General features: G+C 36.8%; 2 protein-coding genes across 3 annotated transcripts; both read right to left on the reverse strand.

The window, feature by feature from the left end:
* Positions 1-10,921: 10,921 nt before the first annotated feature.
* Positions 10,922-14,023, reverse strand: LOC140876080 (protein ETHYLENE INSENSITIVE 3-like). Of its 2 annotated transcripts, XM_073279936.1 has the most exons (3): positions 13,909-13,959; positions 13,694-13,773; positions 10,922-13,180 (listed from the first exon to the last, which is right to left on the reverse strand). In XM_073279936.1, the coding sequence occupies exon 3, from the start codon at positions 13,067-13,069 to the stop codon at positions 11,246-11,248; it is 1,824 nt and encodes a 607-aa protein (XP_073136037.1). In that variant the 5' UTR covers positions 13,070-13,180; positions 13,694-13,773; positions 13,909-13,959; the 3' UTR covers positions 10,922-11,245. The 2 variants fall into 2 exon arrangements, with proteins under 2 accessions (XP_073136037.1, XP_073136043.1); XM_073279942.1 differs by lacking the exon at positions 13,694-13,773 and having other exon boundaries at positions 13,909-14,023.
* A 4,719-nt stretch (positions 14,024-18,742) lies between these two features.
* Positions 18,743-24,412, reverse strand: LOC140874020 (uncharacterized). The gene is made up of 6 exons (XM_073277304.1): positions 24,211-24,412; positions 23,904-24,033; positions 23,048-23,367; positions 20,538-20,642; positions 19,908-20,174; positions 18,743-19,608 (listed from the first exon to the last, which is right to left on the reverse strand). Exons 1-6 carry the CDS (start codon positions 24,410-24,412, stop codon positions 18,743-18,745), a joined length of 1,890 nt encoding a protein of 629 aa, XP_073133405.1.
* Between the last annotated feature and the right edge of the window lie 423 nt (positions 24,413-24,835).

Below are 24,835 nucleotides of genomic sequence, written 5' to 3' on the forward strand. Positions count from 1 at the left end.
TGTTAATAAGTTGGATTCATTGCACGAGAAATTTGAGATTGTAAATCTAGTGGATGTTTAAATATAGAGATTGAAATGTTTCTTGTGTCTGAAACATTGATAATATTTCCTAAGTTGATGAAAACCAAGTTGGCTTACTATTGATGAGATTATTATAACTTCATAACATATGCCGGCAGGCACCCCGCACTCACACTGATATGTATGATTGTCCGAAGTCTTGTAATTAGTATCTTTTCAATTATTTTTAGAGCAAGGGATTTGAGGTGTATATTATGTCAGTTACTTTAGTATTTGTGAAGTCTTCTTTTGTTAATAGTACAAGTAACGTGGCAGCTAGCTTTAGTTTTCTTGTTCAATGAAATATGAAATTTAATGAAACCTTATTCTCATTAACTATAATATTTATTTATCTGTGATAGACAATCGTCCAATCAAAACATGGGCCTCCACTTCCTAAATTTAATATGGTGAAACAACTAGAAATTTCTTCAAAATGCAGCAACGAAGCTTTTCTGGAGTTTCTTCATTCAACGCCTTCTCTTGAACATATTAGGTTAGATATGGTAAGCTTGTCAACACCTTCTTGTTATCCACCTTGTCTTTGTTGTTCCAGTTTTCTAAAGTGCAAGCAAAAAGTAAAATTTAAGTGTAACTCAGTTTTGTCTTTTTTGTTTCCTGATAGAACTCTTGTTTAAGTTTATTATGTTTCCTATGCAGTGGTCGTGGAATGATTATGACTATGATTTAGTGGAGATGATACCTTCCTGTATCGTGTCTCACCTTAACAAAGTTGAGTTTCAAGGGTTGAAGGGAGAGCAGTCGCATGTTCATATAGCAGACTTTTTCTTGAAAAACGCTGTAGGCTTGAAGAAAATGTATGGGCTCTCGAGGAGGAAATGAGAAGAAAGGCGAGCTGAAAAGAATTTTTGGGTTAGGCTGAAGGGGGCATTCGAGAATAGTGATTTTGAGGTAGGTTCTTGGAATAAAAATGTGGCAGATATGTAAGATTTTGAACGTTTTTATGGCCCTTGAAAGAAAATTCTTTCAGTTTGATTTCCAACTTTATATAACCACTCTAATTTCTGAATTTCATTGTTAGTTACTTCCGCTTTTCCTTTGTTATAAACAAATAAATATAAGGTTTTTGACAATTTTTTGTTTTTGTTAATGATACATGAGTTGTTATTTGAGACTTGTTGTTTATTGTTTTCTGAATTGCTTGCAGTTATTGCTTGGTATGGGTATTTAGATGATTTGCACAAGTCTCGGACTTGGAACTTGGGTAATTTTCTAATGCGTTTTTGGATTTGATACTTGGATATTTGTTCATGAAGATATATCATTTTTCTTTGTTTGGCTTTAGGTGGAAAATACCGTCTTTCTATTCAGTATATTATTCCAATAGTAGCCGCATTTTATTCTTTTTTGTTCGATAACATAGGTGGAAAGTACTTTTCATTTAATATTTTGGATATCTCTTAATCTTTGTTTGACAATTTTCTACTTGTATCAGGTTGGAAAGGAGAACATTGAAAAAGAAACGAGTTAACAGGAAAAGAAATTGTTGAAGGGTGTTCCAAGTTTATCGAAATTAATGTATAAATTTATTTTTTAGTGTTCATTGAATCAGAATTATATTATTTTTAATTTTGAATAATTTATAATGTTTAAAAAATTATATATTAATTTAATTTTTGATTTTTTTTAATTTCGAGTGATTATAATATTTAATTAGTGTTTTTAAATTTTAATTTTTTTTTTGTTTTACATCTTAAAAAAGACAATGGTTTTTCACCGTTGTCTTTGCTCAAATAAAACCGTTGTAAAAAACTTGGTTATTAAAAAACATGCTCAAAGATAACGGTTTAAAACTGTTGTCGTAAGTCTCAAAAGACAACGGATTTAAACTGTTGCAAAACTGTTGTCGTAAGTTCCAAAAGACAACATATTTAAACTGTTGCAGAACCGTTGTGGTATGTCTTCAAAGACAACGGATATAAATCGTTGTCGTAGGGTATACTTTCGACAACACTGAAAAGTACAACGGTTTTTGAACTCATACGACAACAGATTATATTCGTTGTCGTTTGCCTTTTTTTTGTAATGATGTTTGGAGAACTGTAGTTGAGTGTCATGAAATGTAGATTTACTTCCAGAGTCAGATGACTCATGGCACAGAATATAGATTTACTTTCAGAGCTAGATGACTCACTATAGTTGCACCAAAGTCAGGGGAATTGAGATATTTAACACCACCTCGATTGGGAGAGTCGGTGGTCGGTTAAAGATTTTATTTCCCCGGGATCCCAGAACTATGATTTATTGATATCAAATTTGATAGTCTATTCCTTGACACATGCATTGCATTTATGCTTTAACCTCGAGATTTCTATGGTTTAGAATATGCAGTTATAAATGCTAGCATGTTTTGATATGCCATTCTAGAAATGAATGTATTGATATGTTTGATATGCTATTGCTTTAGATGAATAGCTATGCGTTAAGAATTTAAGAATAAAGTAGATTTCTATGATTACATGTTGTTACATGTTTTTGATAATTTAGAATTATTATAGCATATAGATTCAATATGCTTATAGAGTGTATATGCATGTCTTTCATACTGAGAATTATATTCTCACCAGAATTATCCGGATGTTGCTTTGTTTGTATGTGTGCATTGCATCAGGTTGGGGTAGCAAGTCGGACTTGGCTTGGATAGCACGAGATTGAAAGATTAGAAGTGGTGACTCGGGTTTTAAGCAGATGACATGTATTTTATGATTTGGTACACATGCTAAAACAACAAGAACATTTGTATATATTGTTGTTATTGTTAAGTATTGACTTATACTTGAGATTTCATGTATTACCGATATGTATATTGATGTTTAAATGCATGTCAATTATGTAGAATCATGTTGAAAAGCATATATGATAGATTATATCATTTTTCAGACTTGAAAAGCTTGAGTTATGAATTTTTAGTACAGGGCACGGATGGGTCGGGGTGGACTCTGCCTTGCAAATCCTTCAATTTCGATTTCATCCATGGGCACGGACCCAGTTTCAGAAGAGGCACGGACCCCGTGCCTTGGTCCGTGCAGTGTCCGGACCAAGGTCCGTGTGTGAGCTGTTCATTTTAAAAAAAAAAAATTAAACTTGTGTTTTTATTGCTTCAAGTATTGATTCAATGATGCTTATTTATTAATTGCCCTTTAAGATGAGATTAGCACCCGAGGTCCCCACAACAGGTGATATAAGAGCGTAAAGTCTTGGACTAAGATAGAAGTTGAGCGGGGTAGATTGAGTCGCATGCATTTATAGTATTGCATGATTATGCTTTACTTGAATTGAGAAATTGTATACGAACATGATATATTGATTGAACACTGCTTGCTTCACCGATATGCGAATTACATGCTTATATGCTGATATGTATGCATGATTTATTGAATTCATCAGAATAAGTGAATTCGTTGTAAGCATGTATTATTTGAAAAGCATGAGAATTTGCAAGTATGTGTTCTATTCAGAAGCATGAGATTATATGTATGTTATACTGAAATTGTATTTTATAATCTCTGCAATATATATTGCTTATGTTATCGAATAAGACAGATTGTGCAGATAGCATGAGAACCTCTGACAGAACAGAACAGAGTTGAGGTAAGTTTTTTTTAGCCGATCGATATGATGATTGCACTAAGAAGTATGTTAGGTGAACAACTCCAAAGCTATTAATCACTAACTCAGAAAGATACATAATATGCTATGTCTAGAAAGGGGTTGAGTTGAAAAGCTGGATCAGTTGTTCAAGTGAAGAATATTAAGATGAACATAGAACCAGCCTGATTTTATATCAACGCCATGGCTTAGCAAGAAGTTGGTGAATTTGACAGTAGAACTTATGGAAGAGCAGACGTATTGAAATGGTTTGGCAGGTAAGTAAATAGAATTGTTTCTTTATGTAAGTAGTAGAAAAGATAGAAAATGAGAGTTTTCCAAACAGAAACATAGCCACTTGAATGAGTTCATGGAAGCCAATGACAGAACAAAGAAACTATGAATCAGCAATATGAGGCAGAGTAGAATTTTATTCACGCCTCTGTAATTGCGAAAAACTATGATCATCACCTTCACTACAGATTCCATAGAAGTATAGCTATGAAGGAAGAGATAGTGACAATAGCAGCAAAGATCGATTTAGCCTAAACGCCAGCAGATGAAGAAATATAAGCATAGCTCCCCTAGCTGAAACAGATCAAGAGAAAATTTGAATGACAGATAATGTCATAGGCAATAAGCAAGTACAGAAAATGAGGCTCAAGTTGCACCAGATAATGAGATTGCAGGTAATTGAGTAATTGACTGAATCTGCTTATATCTTGATTGCATAGCATACATTCATAGATCAATGATTTGTTATGCTACACTCTTTATCTGTTGAGTCTTTATTAATTGTATGTGCGGAGTATTTGCCTTTGAGTAGATGGAAAATATTTAGCAGATTAGACAGAACAAATAACATACAGATTTGAGGAAATAAGGTTGAATGTGATACTATACGACTTGGGTATTAAGCTAGCATGCATTATAGATATTAATGCAATAACTGAGTACCAGTTAACATCTGATTGAATCCGTGCACTGATTAAGCAATAGAAATGATTAGAAAGTTATGATATGAGTTTCAGAAATTAGATTTTGTTATTTAGGTGCTGGTTATATCACGATGAACGTAGAAGAATATCGGAAGAATTCTAGTTGATATACTGAACTAGTATAGAATTAACCTAGAAGTGACAGATATGTCAGTGGTTAGAATGTACAGAAATAGTTCAATGACATATTCCGACCTTTCTACGATATGAATGCAGTTTTATATAGAATGGTGACTAGTACGAAAATCTTATGACAACTCGTATAGAAGAGCACTACTTGAATTGAAGAACTCCAAAAACAGCAGAATATTGATTAGAAAAGAATTATTCTAGTACCGAAGTGATTATTAATTCTATGACAAGTTAAGTCGAATAGATAATATTCGACTATTGTCAAAAGGGAATTAATAGTTAAACTCATGTCAATAGAGAATAAGAAAAATCAGTTACAGTTGAGCTTTTTCTTCAATTTTGCTGAAGCTATTACATCATAGAAATCTTGATTCTTGAATTTCTTGATATCGATTCTGAGGTTTTTGTATTCGACCTCGATCGAGTTTGATTGACTCTTATTCCTTTGCTAGAGTCTGATTTGATTTACTCGCTTTAAGTTTTGATATGCAAGTGATTTGTTTTCACTGTGTAGATTTTGTCATTCAGAATATTTGATTTTGGGTGACCTTGACTTGAGCGAGTTCCTTTGATTTGAAATTTGAGAATTATTGATTATTTGATGTGTCTATTCAGTGTATCTTGAAGTATTTGACTCGTAACTGATAGAAATTCAGATTCAAACCATCAGCAAGATTTATGGGTTTTAGATAATTTCTTGATTGATTGAGTACAGATCTGTACTTGTTGTATGTTTGTGCTTGAGTTTCTAGACAGATGCTCAAACAATCAAAATTGTTGAAATCCAAGATAAACTCGATTGGTTTGGAAAGATAAAAGCAACATGGATATTAGATCAAGAAATAAAAATTCGATTGAGAATGTTAGATTAAGATATGAGATAAGACAACAGATCAGAACAGATGAATTTTGCGGTGAATAATCGTTTGAGTATGCCAGATATTCTAGATATGGAATATCAGATTCTGAAAGAGGCATATGACAACATATTTAATATCCATTCAGTTGTCTACACATGTATGAATTACATGTAGTCATTACTTGGAAATTAGTATTGGTGAAAGAAATGAAAGCAGATATGACAGAATTGACATTACCAATACAAAAATTTTAGTGAAAGAAGTAGAAAAGAAGAACCCAAGTGGTTTCTGTAACATATTAGTTACATAAGAGTTGAAAGAAGATCAACTTTTCGAAAGATTTGAGTTTGAATCTACTCAAATCGTCATGATTTTGCGATCTAGATTGTAGTAGATTTCGACAGATTCAACAATATGTTGTATTAGATATGATACAAACATAAAGAGATACTGGTTATGAATTTAGCAAGATGATCAGATTACAGGAATTATTGAAATCTATTGTCGAGATACAGACTTTAGATTTGTTTTCTAGATTGTGGCCTTGATTGTCAGATGTTCTGAGTGTTTGGTTGTATGAGAATTCATTATACCATCCTCCGATTAGTGGACTATCAGATGTGATTATCCAGATTTTCGAGGATATACTCAGAACTATAGTACTAGATTCAGTACTAATTGATTGATTATGTGCCACTTGATTACCATAATTCCTGTGACAGCTATCTGATAGATATAGAGACAATATTTTGATGATTGATAGATAAGAAAAACAGAGTTGTCTTTATATTGAAACGATATTTCAGAAGTATCAACTATCAGACCAGATATGAGTCAAGAAAAGATAGAGAATGTGAAGATTGATTGAACAGAAAAAAAACAGAGCAACATAGACAGAGTTAGCAAATGAGCAATAGATATAGATTTTGAAGCCTGAACAGAATGATCAAAAAATAATTTCTTTCCCGAGCATCATTAGGTTCAGAAAGAGATTTCAGAAGTGATGTAATCATTGATCCCTGTGAGTATTTGATCTAGCATATTGATTCATACTCAAACGCATCGGCTGAAGAATATCAGCTAGAATATGTATGTGCATTCAATTCAGATAAAACAGAAGCCGATAAGATTGTAAGCAAGGCAGACTAAATGATGCAGAGTTAGATCACGAGAAAGAGCAACTGAGAGATAAGTTGACTCAGTGATTATATGTTAATGAGAATAGATATGATTGAAGAAGCGATCAGAAACATGAATAAGATACTATAGAAGAGAAGATATCAGAATAGATATCAAAAGCTCAGAGAATTGAAGTAATTATTACTTTAGTCAGCTATACATCTTACGAGAATCAGCAGTAAGATCGAATGCGATTTTGAGGAGGAAATTATTCCTTAGAGGGGAGGAATTGTAAGGCCCGAAAATATTAAGTTCTTAATGACGGGATTTAAGAGTTAAATTCCGAATAAGAGTGAAAAGATGAATTTAGAAATTTATGGAAATTAGAGATTTCAATTTCGGGTCAAAAATATTTAATTTGAGGATTTTTTGGATTTTAAGATTTTAATATCCGAAATTCTTAAATTAAAAGATTAAAAATATTTAAATTGATATTTATAAAATTTAAGATGTAAATTCCAAGATTATAAATATCAAGAATTTAATTTGAGGATGAAATACGGGCAAGGACCAATTTGCGAATATTGAGCAGTTCAAGGATTAAAATGCGATGAGGTCCAAAATGATTTAATTTTAATCCGAGAATATTTAATTTAAGAATTTTTAGAGTTTAGAATTAATATTCTTAAATTATTTAGGATTCAAATTGAATTAAATGATTGGCCGAGGACCAAATTGCAATTATTGAAGAATTCAGGGACTAAATTGCAATTAGGTCAATATATATCAAAATTGACACAATTTTCCACTCAATTCACATATAACCATCAGAAGAGGAAGGGGAATTTCTCTATTCTCATTGAATCTGATAGAAGCATACTTCAACACCTACTGACGTTCAACTAGAACCATATCTGTCATATGTCAAACGACCACTCCGATCCTTGACATGAAGAAGAACGTGCTTCGGAACAAGACTATATCACTTGTAATGGTACAGTGGCAGCGCCAAGGCGTAGAGAAAGCAACTTGGGAGACAGAAAGTCGTATGCAAACAGAATATCCTGAGTTTTTTTCTTTGTATTACTGATTACCATGTAACGATGTACATACAGTTTGATGCAATAAAACATGGTGTTGTGTTTCACATTGTTATCTTGATTTGTCTTTAGATCTGATTTTGAGGAAGAAATATCTAAATGTGGGGAGAATGTAGTAACCTAGATTCTATTTTAAGATAATTATATGATAAACATGATTAAGGGTTAGTATTTAACCAAATCAAGGGATTAATTGGGTTTCATAAGCAAGAATTGGACTTATATGCATGGGCAGGATCGGAAGCTTCGAACCCAGATCGAAAGCTCCGAACCATGCACATCGGAAGAACTGAAATGAAGCCTGTTATCTTTGGAAGCATGGTCAGATCGAAAGCTCCGATCCAGGATCAGAAGTTCCGATCTCCATCAGACACCGAGACACGATGACTAAGACACGAGTTTTGACAAGCCTTGGACATGCACCAAATCGGAAGCTACGATCCCAGTTCGGAAGTTCCGATCGCCACGTGTTGCACATGTAGAGATCGGAAGCTCCGATCCAGAGATCGGAAGTTCCTATCATCGTCGAGGTTTGGACTATAAATAGGGGTCTTCAGATTCAGAAATGAATACGAATTCCGAGTTTTCTTCTTCAGCTATATATAAGTGTGAGGTATACACTTGAGGGCCCTATCGGTTTATAGAAAGGTTCTAGAATAACAAGGGTGTTGTTATAGTCATCCAGAACGATCGACATCAAAGGCTAACTACGGACGAAGGTATGGTCCGAGAATCTTATTAAGTTATAGGAGTATCTATTAACTTAGTTGAGGCTTATAGAACTTGTATAGTGATACAGTGAACTTTTGATTATAGGCTTGGAACCTAGGTCCTATTAGACTCGAACTAGCTTAGAGGTGCGTACACATTGACTGAGATTGCCAGCGAGTATACATGTTTATATGTTGCATTTCGGTGGCATATTATGTGACATGATGTATGGTTTACTGCTTTCCATATTCATATGTCATGTGCACATACACGTTGATCTTATTCCTTTGTTATACCTGTATTTAGTCTAGACCCGGATGTACCTCTATAGCGGGCTATAGCGGGGGGGTTCTAGGAGATATTTTGGAACCGGATGTACCGTTATAGTGGGGTGTTCTAGGCGAATGTGGTTGTACCTAGAGGTTTGATCCGAGCGGTCACAACACTCATTGGCGTCGGCTATTAGCATGACTTTCAGATTACCTATTACCTGTCATCACGATTGCATGAATCATATTTATATGTCTACTCATGTGTATGTATTGGGTGTTAGTTGCTCACGTCCTAGTTATTATCTTGGATACCCCATTCCACGGGGCAGGTCGCAGGATGGACGGAGCAAGGAGTTCGAGGCAGGACTAGGGAGCAGGAGTTATCAGTGAACATTTTATACAGCAGGATTCGTTATAGCTGTATAATTTCATATGACAGTTTATTTCAGTTATTTCGATATGGTTGTATGACTACTAAATTAAGGGCTTTGAACAGTTGTATTAAGTTGTTATGTAAATATGAGTTATGTTTTCCACACGTTTTACTCTGTTAAGTGCTTATATTTTAATTAAGATTAATGCATGCAATAGTTTTCAATTAGTAAGTGATTCAATGCAGGGTCACTACAGTACCGATAGTTCAACTAGAAATAGATGAATGAAAGACAGAGAAGTTTAGCATTTGAACTTCAACAAAAAATTTCTATGTTCATTACTTTACTAAATTTCTTATATGTTTTTAGTAATCAAATCAATTTTGTGTTGCAAGAATTTTTCCGTACTGATAGTTCAGTTCTTGCACCAACTGATTTGTTAAGAAAATTTGATAATTGAGCTAGTAACTCAGCTTAATTGTTGCAAAGTTAAAAATATTTTTTAAAGTTTTTATTCACTCTTTCTAAACACATTTTCGATCCTTACACTTACTGTGCAAGGCTAGGGGTGAGTAATATTTCGGTTAAACCTAATTAACCGATCGAACCGAATGAATTCTGAAATTTGGTTTGGTTAATTCGGAAATTCGGTTTTAGTGTTAAGAAATTTCGGTTAAATCGGTTCGGTTATCCGTTTTTAAAAAAAAAAAAAAATCGGTTATCCAAATTATAAATAATTTAATTTTGAATTTTTTATTAAGCTTTATATATAATTTATAATATATTTTTAATGTGTTTATATTATATATTGTACTTAATTTTTTGTTATTTTAATTTTTTAAAGCTTAATGTGTTTTATTATGATAAAAATATCATATTTCAATCATGAAATTTATAAAATTTTGTATTTTTCAATTTATTTTGTGAAAAAATCGATTAATTCGGTGACCGACCGAAAAATCCTATTTTAATTCGGTTCAGTTAAATCTGTTTTAGCATAAATTCAGTTCGATTCAGTTAGCCTAAAAATAATTCGATTAATTCGATTCGATTTTTGATTGAATTAACTGAATGCTCATCCCTATACAAGGCTGCATGATTTATGCCGCATGGTTGAGGGCTGTTCCAAGGTGTAAATGTGGTTGGTACGAGTTGTATTCAAATTTCTGCATGATGGCCTCTTAATGCTTTTTTTGAATGATCTTGTGACTCCCTTTCAGATTTGTAATGTCGTCTTTATTATCATTTTCAAAAATCAAAATTCAGGCATGATGGTAAGATGAGGGGTTCACACTGAATACTATAACAAATTGTATGTTATAACTCATGGGACCTACCCAGCAATGTAAAACTATGTTTCTTGATATTTGGACAGCGTGATGCACATGCATTTCATATATTCTTGCCTTTTTGTTTCATCATTGCATTTCAGTGGCCTTCGTGATGAAGAACACACAAGGTCTGCTCTCAAAATCATTAATCAACTTCTCTTCTCACCTGGTTTCAGTTCCAAAACCAACTTCCTGGATTTGCCGGCCACCATGAAGAAAGACAAGCAATGAAATCAAGACGAAGTAGCTTTGCCAGGGAACAAAATACAGCAGGCAGAAACATGATGAAGATACCACAATAAACACACGCAACTTAGCTTATGGTTTGCATAAAAACCACCCAAACATACAGGGATGACACGCTAAAGCTTATTTATATACATTTATAACTCTATCTATTTTAGCAGCAAAGCATTGTGAAAGGCGTAGCGACAACTGATCTATGTTGCTTATTACGACGACATCTGACCACATCTAAGCCCCTCGACTATTTGATAAAAAAAAATACCACAGTACTAACTAAAGATACAGTAAATGATAGAACATGCTTTGCAATCTTAGTACCATATTGAAGCGTCAGTGCATCGGAAGGTTACCCCTCTCTTCTAGAAAGCATTCTGTATAATTCATGGAAGAACTACCGAACCGAGAACTTAACGTTGGCAGGAAGTTTTCATTCTTAGTACCATATTGAAACATCGTGCTTCGGTAGGTTACCCCTCTCTTCTAGAAAACCTTCTGTATAATCCATGGATGATATATTGAACGGCGAACTTAATATTGGCAGGAAGTTTTCATTCTCGTTGTAGTCGAAAGAATTATTTGCAACTTCAAATTGATCAAACATGTCTACCGTATTGATAACTGAAGGATTTCCGTGTTGCATGTTGGGTTCTTCAAAGATATTGCCCTGACATATCCTTCCTTGTGTGTGGGGATAGACTTCTTGTTGATCTTGAATGACACCAGGTCGCCGAAGCGAATGGTCCTCCGTAGCTATAGCACTTTCGGGCTTTATGTTCTTGGCAATGTTATTGTCGTAGTACGACATAAGCTGGTCGATCATCTTTTGCCCATCTTCTGGAACTCCAAGTCCTGATAAATCAAGGGCACCTGGGGTGCACCCCTCCGTGGGATTCGAGGGCAATGACACTGAATTTGGTGGTGTAAAAGATTGCGGAAAGGTGATTGGCTTGACTTCATTGGTGTTGAAATTTGAAATTTGAAATTCAGACGAATGTCTGTGTGGGCAAGAAAGTTGATGCTTGTCCCTTGAATTTCTGTCCTTAAAGCCATGGCAAAATTCACTGTGACAACACTGAAGAAACTGGCAAGTGTATATGTCGTGATCTGTCACCAAATTCATTTCATCACCTTGCTTTCTCTTCCTGCAGAAGTCCAAATTGGCAATTAGTTTTTGAGGAGATTGTTCTTGAAACGTTAGCTTGTCATTCAGCAAATCAACAGGACTCGGTTTTTGTTCATGCACGTCAAAGTTTGGGTCATGGTTCGCCCCTTCAACATCATACTCATAGCAGTCGTTCAAAGTGAAAGTTCCATTGCCGGCTGAGGATAAAAGTGGACAACAGTCAGGGTAGAGTTCACGAGCTAGCGTTTCCTCCTGGTTAACAATAGCCAGCCAAGTTGCACTTTCCTTAGCTGTCATCTTATCTTGTAAGCACTTTGACTGCCTTACAAGCTTCCGAATCTTGGAAATATCAGGAGACATGTGCTTGATGACTGCTGTTAACACGCCCACCTTCCACACCTTCTTCAGATCATGAGGCTTCTTGTAAGGAGGGCTCTGAAACTTCGGCACATCCAACTGAGGCCACCAATCTTCCTTTCCACTGGGCCACCACGGAGGTGGGACACCTTTCTCCAATGGGAACCGTCTCTGGGGAGGATTGCAGTGCTGCATGAGAGCAGATAAAAGCGATCCAAGGGTCGTATCTTGAAGTTCCAGCAGTGTGTGTGGAGTTGGTCCGATAAGATGTGAACTCTCATTTGTTCCTGGTATTGCATTATCTGTTTGATACTTAGCTATGGCAGTTGGCCCATTCCGATCAAATCTAACTTTGTCTTTCCACCACTCCCTAAGATTATCCGAAGATCCGCTTACCGGCTTTCCTTTCTCAGGAATAATTCCATAAACGAAGCCTTGAGCTTTGCACACTTCCATCATCTTCAACATATACTTCAAGATCCCATCTTGAGCCCTCGACATTTTCTTCTTCCGAGCTTGTTCTTGGGAATGTCTTTGTTTAGCAGAATCGACTCCTATTTTTCCCTTGTTCAATTCTTTAAGCCGTTTCAGTCGAAGTTTGTCCTTCCACATTCTCCTCTCGAGCTCATCGATATCCATCTCCTCATCCGTATAATCATCCTCCACAGCTTGCTCTGGTTCATCAGACTGCGGACCACAAGTCTCAGCTTCCTTGATAGGAGCGGACGAGAAGAAATCGAGATTGCTACAAAAACCATCCTCCTCAAACATCATCATCGCACCTATTTCGGCCAACAAATCTTGAATGTTTTCGTGTTTATTCACCAAAATGTGATAATCAACAACACATATGAAGAGGAATTTGCTTATATTTCAGGATGTTCCCACCTGCAAAGATAAACACGATTCTTGATTCTATTCCAAAGAAAAATCTGAAAGCTATACAATATAACAGATATTTTACAAAATCAGCAATACATCTAAAGCTAACTGAGATCCAACAGATCACATAAACTCAAATGAAAAGAAAAGAAAACCTGTGACCAAACATATAAGAACATAAACCGATCTGGACAAACGATAGATGGAGAAAATCAAACATGGGCCTGGTGAAATCTAAAATCAGATTTACAAAAATATGCGGGTAAAGATTATCCTATCCTAGTATTCAGATTCATTCAAACGTTACTTTAATCCATTTACACCATTACAGCATTTAATATACACGGAATAACAATAAAACAATTCGTAGTCCTTAGATCCACCAGCTGTAAATTTGAACTCAAAATCAAATGACACCCATCAATTCGGGGAAAAAATAAGTCAATTTTTTGAACAAAAAGGTTAAAATATAAACACCCATAAATCAAATATGTGGATAACAAAGCGAGGAGAACTTACACCATAACCGCAAGAAAATAGCACTCCAAGAAAGAAGTAAACGAGATCGAAACAAGGCCCAAAGGCATCAAAAGCTCCAACTTTAATCCAATAACAAGAAGAACAAATACATAAATTATGCCAAGAATCACAAAATTAGATAACAATTTTATAACGGCAAAGCAATTATTCAAGAAAGTAAATTTTAATTTTTGTTTGGTTTTATCTAAGCTTACTCGTTAGTAGTCAAATCCCAACTTTCTTCCTCTCCTCTGGTGCAGAAATTGGCCTCCTTTTTCACATCACAAATATAATAAAAGACTAAAAGTGAGAAAGTGGGAGGAAACTGGGGAGAAAAAGGAAAATGAAGACAGTCTTATCTGTATATTAAAAAATAAAAAATAAATAAAATTTCACTTATCTTTTGCAATATAATATGCACTATAACATTCAATTAAAAAATAAATTCTGCTTTAAAATTGTAAGGATCAGAAAAAAAAAATAGCTATGATAATCGAATTATTCAAGAAATCATAGTATTTATTATAATTTTCTATAATTTTAAATATACTTTTTAAAAAATTTATTTAACTATAATTTTTTACACGTATTCTTTGTGAGTTTAAAATTTTAAGCAACCATATTTTTTTCATAAAAAACACATAAACAATATTTGAGAGGTGGAAATATATTTTTTTATTTATAGTAAACTTATATTAATTATTCAAACCGAAATAAACGTTTTTAAGATAAAAGTCAAACTAGCCAAGAAGAAAAAATCACTCTTTCAAATACAAAAAGAGAAGATGGTGAAGAAGCAAAAAGAACTATTTCATGGGTAACTACATTCATGATCCAAGAATATGACTAAAGTGTGCTACAGCTGTTGCGTCAAGAGGTCATGGATGTCCGTCGCTGGAGTACCAATATTGTATACCATATCGTCCATAGGCTTTGTAGCTGCTCGGATAGCGGCCAGGAGCGAGTCGGAAGTTACATGGACATGTTGTAAGTGTTCAGCGTGCAACATTCTAACTTCATACTCAATGGCACCTAACTCTCCGTGCAGCATCGATGACGGTTTAGGAATAGCTCTCCCAAACGCCAGTACACCATGTCCGTTATGATCACAAACAATTCCTCCAACACCAAATTAGTTTTGCCTTTCATTAAACCCGTCATCAACATCCAGCCGCAAGTGGGCCATAGGTAAGTGTTGTCCAGACTCGTGGGCTCGCTTTCAAGATTGAACCTACTTGATTCGGGCTAAACATTCGTGCATCTCTGAATTTATTAATACTAGCGATAATGGCACACACGATGTGTGCGCATAAAAAACCGCTGCTCGTGAAAAAAATGAAGAATGAAATTTTTTTCTTGAGAAGATAAAAATCAACTTTATCAATTTAAGAAAATGAAATAGGTAACTGCATAAAACTTTTAAGCAAAGTGATGAACGGTTAAAAATTTTAAAAGTGGAGTGCTATGGGTATTTTTTGAACAAAAAAAAGTTTCACCAAAAACAGTTATTAAAAAGGTTTCTCCCTTTATTAATAGTATAGATATGTGAAGCACCAATCAATGCACCGAGTTTCTAAAATTCCATATTCATCATGAATCAAGGGAGCCTTTCTTTCCATACGGCACAAGCAGCACATCAAATTAAAACATTCAAAAGACTCCCTTTCTAGCTGGTGTTGAGCCTATAAGCAAATCTCCATAATATTAGCATGTCGCTCGATCTTTAGAAAATTGTGGAACTCGGTCTTTTTCTGTAGTGACCCGTCTCGGAATCTCTAAGTAATCAAATCTTAAGCATGCAAAATAACTAAAAATGCAATAATCAAATAATCCAGCGAAAACTTAAATAATTTCAGCTAAAAACTAACCACATGAATACAACCGGTCCCAAAGAAAATGTCGATAAATGTTATATAACTCAGTCGAAGATAATGCTAAACTCCCCAAAGGAAAACCTTTTACAGTACAATCCACCCTACTGCTGCTCAACGACCGCTACCTTTTGGTCCGTCCAACCTGAGTCCTGCCCCTAGAATAGGGTGTCCAGAACCAAAACCGAGGACGTGAGCTAACAACGCTCGGTACGAAAGTATGAGTATACACATGCTATGAATTCTAAATGCAAATGAACGGGTATCGAAAACTTATCACGTAAAAACTCTTGCTCAACAAATGGCGTCATGGTATATAGCACACTGGGTCGTCGCATCAGGAGGTACTCCCATACCATAAGAAATAAGTGAAATATCCGGACCCACATCCATGGCATCTATCCACAAAAACAACGGGCTGAGCAACCCCTCTGCAGGTAATATCAAGGTGTAGGCTCAATGTAATAATGCATACAACATAATAATTGTGCCATAATAGATGCACATAAGTCATGTCATATAAAACATGAAAATATAGAACATACATACTCAACCAGGGTATCTCGGATAGTACGTCCTTACTTCAGAATAACCAACCTAGTGATACTGGCTCTCTAGTCCAAGCCCATAAGAACACAATCATCGTATCACTAAAAATCTACTAAAATTCTTAACTAGACTAATAGCTACTCGTCAAAGCTAATAAGAGTCCAGCGATATACATGCATCCGTAGTCAGCCCTCTGATGACGATGGCCTCGAAACCTAGACACAACTCCGCTACGATCTCGGTAGCGCCTCGCTACCGATTAGCCTCTAAAACAACGCCTAGAACCCACTAGAAACGAGTCGGAAACAAGAGGAAAATGAGCAAGGAAGAATGAGCTCTTGGACCCTATTTATAGACCAAGATCGAAACGTCATATCCTTAGTTCGGAGCTTCAGAACGCACTTCAAAACTTTCGATCGTCCTTCCGAACTCTCTCTACCGAACGCATTTCTCTTATTGGACAACACAATGTTACCGACACAGTTCGGATCCACCGAACTCTAGTTCGGAGCTTCTGAACTCTCTCAAGTCTAATCACTTAATCAAAACCCATACCCTGTTTGATTTACCCGACATCGGAGCTTCAGATCTCTAGTTTGGTGCTTCTGAACTGCTCAGTACTTCCGATCACAAACTCTAGCTTCCGAACTGCTTTTGGAGCTTCCAAACTATCCCAACACTTGAAGCCCTCGTTACTATTTTTGATCATTTTGAATCCGATTTTCAAATCCTTAAACCCAAATAGGAATCTCTTAATCATGTTTAGACGGTAGATTAGCTTAATTAAGAGTCAAACTACTACATTCTCCCAACTTAAGAGTTTTTGCCATCGAAATTTAAACTAGGATAATCAAAACAATAATCATTGAAACAACCTTATTACAATACTTCAGTTTCTAAATACAACTGAACTGCTCAAAGGAAACAAAATACAATCAAAACAACTCTGGATTCTCGGAACGCATATGATTTTTTTTATTTTCCAAGTCGCTTCTTCGGTGTCTCGGCGCTGCCATTGGACCATTGAACCAATGCGTTTATTCCGAAGTACTTTGTATTTCCTGTCGAGAATCCTAAGCGGTCTCTCCACGTACGACAAGTCGTGCTCAAATTGGACCTCTGTTGGATGCAAAATGTGCGACTCATCTACAATATAGTGACGGAGTAACGATACATGGAACACATTGTGAATGCGGGAGAGATACGGTGGTAATGCCAAATGGTAAGCCACATCTCCAACCTTCTCTAGTATCTCGAACGTACCAATGAATCTAGGAGATAACTTGCCCTTCAAACCGAATATCATTACCTTTTGAAAAAGCGATACTCGGGGGAAAACATGTTCTCCTACCTCAAAATGCAATGGTTGTGCTTGGTGTTGGCATAACAGCATGTCTGTCTTTTGTGGTCTTAATCCTTTTCTTGATCAACTCAACCTTGTACAAGATCAATTGGATCAATTTCGGCCCCTCTATTAGTCTTTCCCCTACTTTGTCCCAAAATAAGGGTGTCCGACAACGGCGACCATAGATACCCTCGAATGGTGCCATGCAATAATGCAATGATTGCTATTGTTGTAAGCGAACTCTATCATCAACAAGTGATCCTATTAGGATAATCCAAAATCTATTACTGAAGTCCTCAATATATCTTCCAATGTCCATATAGTCCTTTAGGACTGACCTCAGTCTCTGGGTGATGTCTAGTACTCAAACTCAAAGCAGCATCCAAGTCTCGCTGAAACTACCCCAAAACCATGAGGTGAACCTCGGATCTCTATCACTGACTATGCTCAAAGAAATTCCATGAAATCATACAACCTCCTCGATGTATATCCTCGCCATGAAATCAAAATTGAACTCACGGTTATACGGAAAAAAATGAGCAGATTCGGACAACCTTTCCATAATAACCCAATGGCATCACACAATCTGGAAGACATTGGCAAGTGGGTAACAAAATCCACCGTCACATACTCCCACTTCCACTTCGAAATCTCCAAGCTCTGCATCAGACCACCTGGTCGTCGATGCTCAGCCTTGACCTGCTAACAAAAAAGACATCGAGAGACAAACTGGTAAACGCTACGCTTCATACCTTTCCACCAGAATCTTGTACGTAAATCCTTATACATTGTGGCACTGCCTAGGTGCACGGTGAATATACTACGATGAGCCTGAGACAAAATTTTGTCTTGAAAGATTGAATCATTAGGTATGAGCACTCTACCAGAAAAACACAACAATCTGTCTGTCTGAAAATGAATAACGGATGTGTTGTCTCCTTGAGAAAGTCTCGCTAAATTTTGTGTCTTCGGATCAGAAAACTGCACTTCTCGGATGCGGGCAAACAATCCCCTGTTGTCTTTTCTTTTGCCGAAACATGAGGTCCAAAAAACAATACTCCTGAACTATACTAGCTACTGCACTAGTGCGGAGTGCAATTATACTCACCTTATGGCTTAGTGTGTCTGCCATTGGATTTGCAAAACCTGGATGATACTTAATCTTGCAATCATGGTCCTTAATAAAATCCATCCAAAACTCTGACGTATGTTCAACTCTGCCTGGGTGAACAAATACTTCAAACTCTTGTGGTTCGAAAATGTCTCGAACCGTTCGTCATATAGTTAGTGACGCCAAATATTCAGGTCAAACATGATCGTTGCAAGCTCTAGATCATGCACTAGGTAATTCCCTTCGTGATTTTTCAACTGTTTGGAATCATAGGTAATAACATTTCCATTCTGTGTCAGCACACAGCTTAATCCTTGAAGAGATGCATCGGTGTAAACCACATAGCCTTCGGGTCCAGATGGTAATGCAAAAATAGGCGCGATTGTAGATCGACTCCTCAACTCATCGAAACTCTGCTCACACTCGCTCGAACAGAGAAAAAAAACATATTTCCTCGTCAGCTGTGTCAACGGTATAGCAATCCATGAGAAATTCATGATGAATCGTCTGTAATAGTCTGCTAAACCCAAAAAGCTACGAATCTCTGAAACTGTCGTAGGACGCAACCAATTCAATATAGGTTTAGTCTTACTCGGGTCCACTGATACACGCTCCTGAGAAATGAAATGACCAAGGAACACAACTTGGTCAATCCAAAACTTGCACTTACTGAACTTGCCATATAACTGTTTCTCATAGAGAATATGCAGTACAAGCCTCAAGTGTTGTGCATGCTCGTCAATAATACAAGAGTAGACCAAAATTTCTTCAACAAAAATCACGACAAACTTGTCCAGATAATTGTGGAATACTCTGTTCCTCAAATCCATGAACACTGCAGGTGCATTCATCAGTCCAAAAGGCATCACTAAAAATTCGTAATGACCATACCTAGTACAAAACGATGCCTTCAAAACATCCGCATCTTGAACACGCAATTGATGATACTCTGACCTTAGATCAACCTTGGAATACACAGAGGTACCCTGAAGTTGGTCGAACAAATCATCAATCCGTGGCAAAGGATAATTATTCTTAACTGTCGCTTGATTCAATTGTCTGTAGTCAATACAGAGATGCATGGACCATCCTTATTTTTGTCAAAAAGAACTATCGCTCCCCAAGGTGAAACGCTTGGTCTGATATATCCTTTATCCAACAAATCCTGCAACCCCTTCATCTCTGCTGGTGCTAAACGATAAGGTGCACGAGAAATCTATGACATCCTGGCCAAGCTCGATCCCGAACTCGACTTCGTGAACTGGAGAAACTCTAGAATCTTATCCGAAAAGACATCAGGGTACTCGCAAACTACTGGTAACTCAACATAACTTCTACCTGCAGACGTATCAATCGCATAGATAAGGCAGTCTTCCTCACCCGCTAAGCCTGACAAGCCTTCAGACCAACTGTCGCCCTCAACCAGACAAAACTGAACAATCTTTTGATAACAATCCATAGTACCCCGATAAGAGGTCAAAATATCAATACCCAACATACACTCAAAATCCTCCACCGCTAGAATCATAAGATTCACTAATAATTCAGAGCCCTCAAAATCTAATGAACAACCCAAGACTAAATGCTTGGCCAAAGTCGAATGACCTGTTGGGATAGATACAGAAAGTACTACGTCTAGGGATATGTGCGGCAATCTATGTCGCTTAACAAAACATGCCGAAATGAATTAATGCGATGCACCAGTATGTATGAGAACTAAAGTAGGAATTCTGCACAAAATAAATGTACCTGCGATAACCTCCTCATTCTCTTTCTGAACCCAATCTTGGCCCAGCGCAAAGACTTGTTGGGGAATACATGGCCTCTGGTTGGTGCTCCCAACCGACTATCCTAATGGACTCAATGGAACCGATTCTTGAGAACCCGAGCTGGATGCTGACACTCCAATCGTCTGCAGACAATCCATCTTCATGTGACCCATCTGGCCACAACAGAAACAAGCATCACCTGCTCCACAATATATGTCTACAGGATGACGCCCCCCACACTTCCCGCACTGATCTCTCTTCTTCACAAAGTAGAACACACCTACACCGGAACCTGAACCTAAACCTGAAGAAGAAGACGCACCAGGCTTATTGAAAGATTGGGATTTTGGCCCCAAAGTGTTACCTGATTTATGACGTCCCTCAGGAAGTCATCAACTTACATGATCTCAAATAATTAAAAGTGCAGAAAAGAAAAATTTTTCTAAATCTTGAAAGGAATTATGCAAATATGCGTTCAAAAACATTCACATGCCAAATAAATAAAACTTGTTTCCAAAAAGAGCCAAAATATAAGAAAACATTGTTCCATAGACATCAACTATGCTAGACATTGTTCTCCACGGTCTTTGCATGCGACCTCTCCCTTCCTCGGTCACTCTGTGTCTTGTCCCAACTCAGCCTCATGAACTATGTCTTCCTCACCTACACCATTCAAATATAGTGAGTCAAAACACTCAACAAGCACATTTGGAAAGTAAAGTGTACGAATAAAACTCTTGAAAACATCCTTGGACAATCATACATAACAATTAAATTCATTGCTTCATTTTTTAGGTGATGTAAAATGTGAAAATATGGCAATCATTAGAGCCTTTGGGTCCCGTGATCACCGTCTTTGTACAACAAGCAAATAATGATACAACCCATACCATACTTGTGCCCATATGCGTACCATCGCGGCCTTGTGCTGTTTAAACTTTCATTCTTTTGGAAAGGCCCTCCCCCGAGCTCATCCCGAGGCACCAATCATGTATTTGTCACCACAAGTCCACACAAGACATCAAAATATTTACATTCATACATAACATCATTCAACATCATAACTTTGTAAACTTTCTCATCACAAAATATTTTCATCATAAAACATATTATCGTTCATGAAACATACTTAAAAAAATCTTTAAATCATCATGTCATCATAAACCTTGAAAATAACTTGAAAAGTATCATCCCATGATTTTAAAATCTTTTCATGCTTGAGAATCATGTAGGATGAATGAAATATAGATAAAAACGTCCATAATTCTTTCATAAAATTTTATGTTTTTTATAAGGAACATAACTTTCGTGAGAAAATACTAGAATATAATGTTTTACATAACTAAAACCGATCCACGTGAGTCGTTCTGTCCGTCCCAAACATTCGAATTTGAAATTTTTTCCAATAGAACATCTTAAAAAAAACTTAAAATAGCTTAAACGATCATAAACTTGAATTTTATACTTCAATTGCGAAAAATAAAAAATGGGCAGAAGTATTTACGCCTGGGCAGAAGAAAAATTCCGTCCCAGCGCAACTTAGGGCACGGGGGCACCCGATTGCTGCCTGCATGCGCAGAAAGCGGAGCAGGGTGCGAACCCTGATTCTAATGCTGTTTTTCGGTCTTTTTCAACCTATATTTGAGGAAACCCTCAAACACACTTTGAAAAGAACAATTACATGTCATAAAAACTTCAAAACAAGAAACGAATACATCAAAACAATCCATCTTTTCAAAAGTTTGAAAACATCCATATACATCATACACACACACAAAATTCTGAATCTTCATATCTAAATCCATAAATCTCAATAAAATTTTAGCAAAGGGATCAAGAACGAATCACGCTTCACGATTCTACATCATATTCTTTAAATCTTCATAAATCATGCATCAAACAACATATAAGCACATAGGGTGCATATAAAAATACCTATACTCTTGAATGGTGGTTTCAAAATGTAGAAAAAAAAAAAACTTGCCTTTGATTGTCTAATCAAAGCCTATAAGCAGACAATCATTGTATCATTAAACGTCAACTAAAAGCCTTAACTAGAATAATAGCTACTCGCCGAAGCTAATCAGAGTCTAGCGATATACATACGTCTGTAGTCAGCCCTTTGATGATGATGACCTCAAAACCGAGGCAAAACTCCGTTACGATCCCGGTAGCGCCTCACTACTGACTGGCCTCCAAAAAAACGCCTAGAACCCCCTAGAAAACGAGCCGAAAATGAGAGTGAAGAGAGGGAAATGTGCAAGGAAGAATGAGATCTCAGACCCTATTTATAGACCAAGATCAGAACGTCCGATCGCTAGTTCGGAGCTTCCGAACGCCCTTCGGAACTTCTGATCATCCTTCCAAACTCCCTCTATCGAACACGTGTTTCTGATTGCACAACACACTTTTTCCGGCACATCTTGGATCTACCGAACTCTAGTTCGAAGATTTCGAACTCTCTCGAGTCTAATCATGTAGTGACCCGCACCATGATAAATTATTAATCAAAAACTTAAGCATTCAATAATATTAATTAAAACATAATCAGAATTTAACAATGGGAAACACCAAAGTTATACAAACCCAAGCAAAATAAATCTGCATACTAAATTATTACAACAAAATCAAACCCAAGAGCTCAAAAAGCTCTCAAAGAAGATACCAAAGGCATCGGAGGTCGCGCTCCCTCATCAAAAAAAAACTAACTATCATCCCCAAATGGATGAAACCGCACAAGTTTCTGGTAACAGTAGACTGAAGCTCGGTACGTGGTCAACATATCAATACCTAATATGCAGTAAAAATCTTCCATCGCTAACACCATGAGATTCTCTATCAAAACATTACCCTCAAATTCTAAAATACAACCCAAAACTAGACGTTTAGCCAACATTGACTGACCAGTTGGTGTAAAAATAGAAATTACTATGTCTAGATCAATATAGGGTAACTTGTGACGCTTGAAAAAACGTGTAGATATGAAGGAATGAGATGCACCAGTATCAATAAGAACAAAAGCAGGTATGCTGCATAAAAGAAACGTACCCGCAATAACCCTCTCATTCTTCTCCACAGATTGATCATGACTCAAAGAAAACACTTGACTCGGAGCTCGTGGTCACAAATTAGAACCTCCAACTAATTGCCCTGGTGGCCTCTGCTGGACTGTAGTCTGAGAACCAGTACTTAATCTTGCTCCCCCAGCCTATGAACAATCCCTCTTAAGATGACCAATATCCCGCAACAAAAAAAAGCTCCTGCAGCCTTAAGAAATTTATCCGTCTGGTGATTCTTCCCACAGTTTGCAAACTAACCCTTCTTCCCAAAATTCATAACTCCATCGGATCCAGAAGAAGAAGTAGTAGAATCAGACTTCTTAAAAGACTGGGCATGAGGACCCAAATAACTCACGGGTCAAGAAGACTGAAGCATCTTGCCACGGTTCACACTGATCTCTGCCTATCAACAACGGTTCATCAAGCCCTCGTAAGAAGTGGTGTCATCACAGATAGCAACCCAATTTAAAATCTCCTGGTTCAATCCCTGCTGGAAGTGATAATACTTCGCCTCAGAACCGGCGCCAATAAGAGGAAAATACGGGAGGAGGTCAATAAATTTCTGCTGATACTCATCAATAGACAAGGATCCATGCTTCAAATTAAAAAACTCAATTGCTTTCGCCTGGCGGGGAGCTGGAGGAAAATGCAACTGACGGAACAATCTACAGAAATCCAGCCACCAGACATGTCCATGCTCCTGAAATAACGGTGCGGACGCAGATCTCCACCACTTATGAAACCGCCCCTCCAAGAGGAAATTATCACCCTCCATCTTCTAGTCTTCCGAACAATCGAAAAAATGGAAAAAACTCTTCATCCGTTCGAGCCAGTCCTCAGCCACTTCAGTAGTCTCGCCTCCTACTAAAGGCTTAGGTCCCATCGGTAGAAACCTATGCATCTTGAAACGGCATATGCACTCTCGATGATAGTTGTGTGCATGGGGACGTCTTGGAGCATCACCATCTCCCCATCGACCAATACTACCCTGGCTCTCCTCGTCTCCGTCAGCCATCTGAAAGGATTAATGCACATCAAGAACCCAAAGAGCCAAGTCTAACTCTCAAAAATATCCTATACATGCTCTAATACCATAAATGTAGTGACCCGCACCATGATCACTTACTAATCAAAAACTTAAGCATGCAATATTCTTAATTAAAACATAATCATAATTTAACAGCGGGAAACACCAAAGTTATACAAACCCAAGTAAAAAAATCCAAATACTAAAATTATTACAACCAAATTGAACCAGATTCTCAGTACCAAATTAACAAGTTCTGATACGACCCTCAAAAGAAATAAAACTTTCCAATACCTACCATAACCCTGCAACTAAGTTTGCACTGAGCCTCCTACTCTGTCCAGCCTAAGACCTGCCCTGTAGAATGGGTGTCCAATAAACATAGAAATATGGACGTGAGCGACTACGCTC

The sequence above is a fragment of the Henckelia pumila genome, chromosome 1 (assembly GCF_033568475.1).
Source record: "Henckelia pumila isolate YLH828 chromosome 1, ASM3356847v2, whole genome shotgun sequence".
Taxonomy (NCBI): domain Eukaryota; kingdom Viridiplantae; phylum Streptophyta; class Magnoliopsida; order Lamiales; family Gesneriaceae; genus Henckelia; species Henckelia pumila.

Bases quoted from the DNA above. Each gene is read 5' to 3' on its own strand.
- LOC140874020 (XM_073277304.1), bottom strand. From the start codon at position 24,412: ATGGCTGACGGAGACGAGGAGAGCCAGGGTAGTATTGGTCGATGGGGA. The intron at 23,368-23,903 runs GTATTATCACTT...TCTTTTATGCAG, and splicing joins GGCGCCGGTTCTGAGGCGAA to CATACCTGCTTTTGTTCTTA. The intron at 20,643-23,047 runs GTTAGTTTTTTT...CTTCTTCTTCAG, and splicing joins TCATCCATTTGGGGATGATA to GTTTAGGTTCAGGTTCCGGT.
- LOC140876080 (XM_073279942.1), bottom strand. From the start codon at position 13,069: ATGATGATGTTTGAGGAGGATGGTTTTTGTAGCAATCTCGATTTCTTC.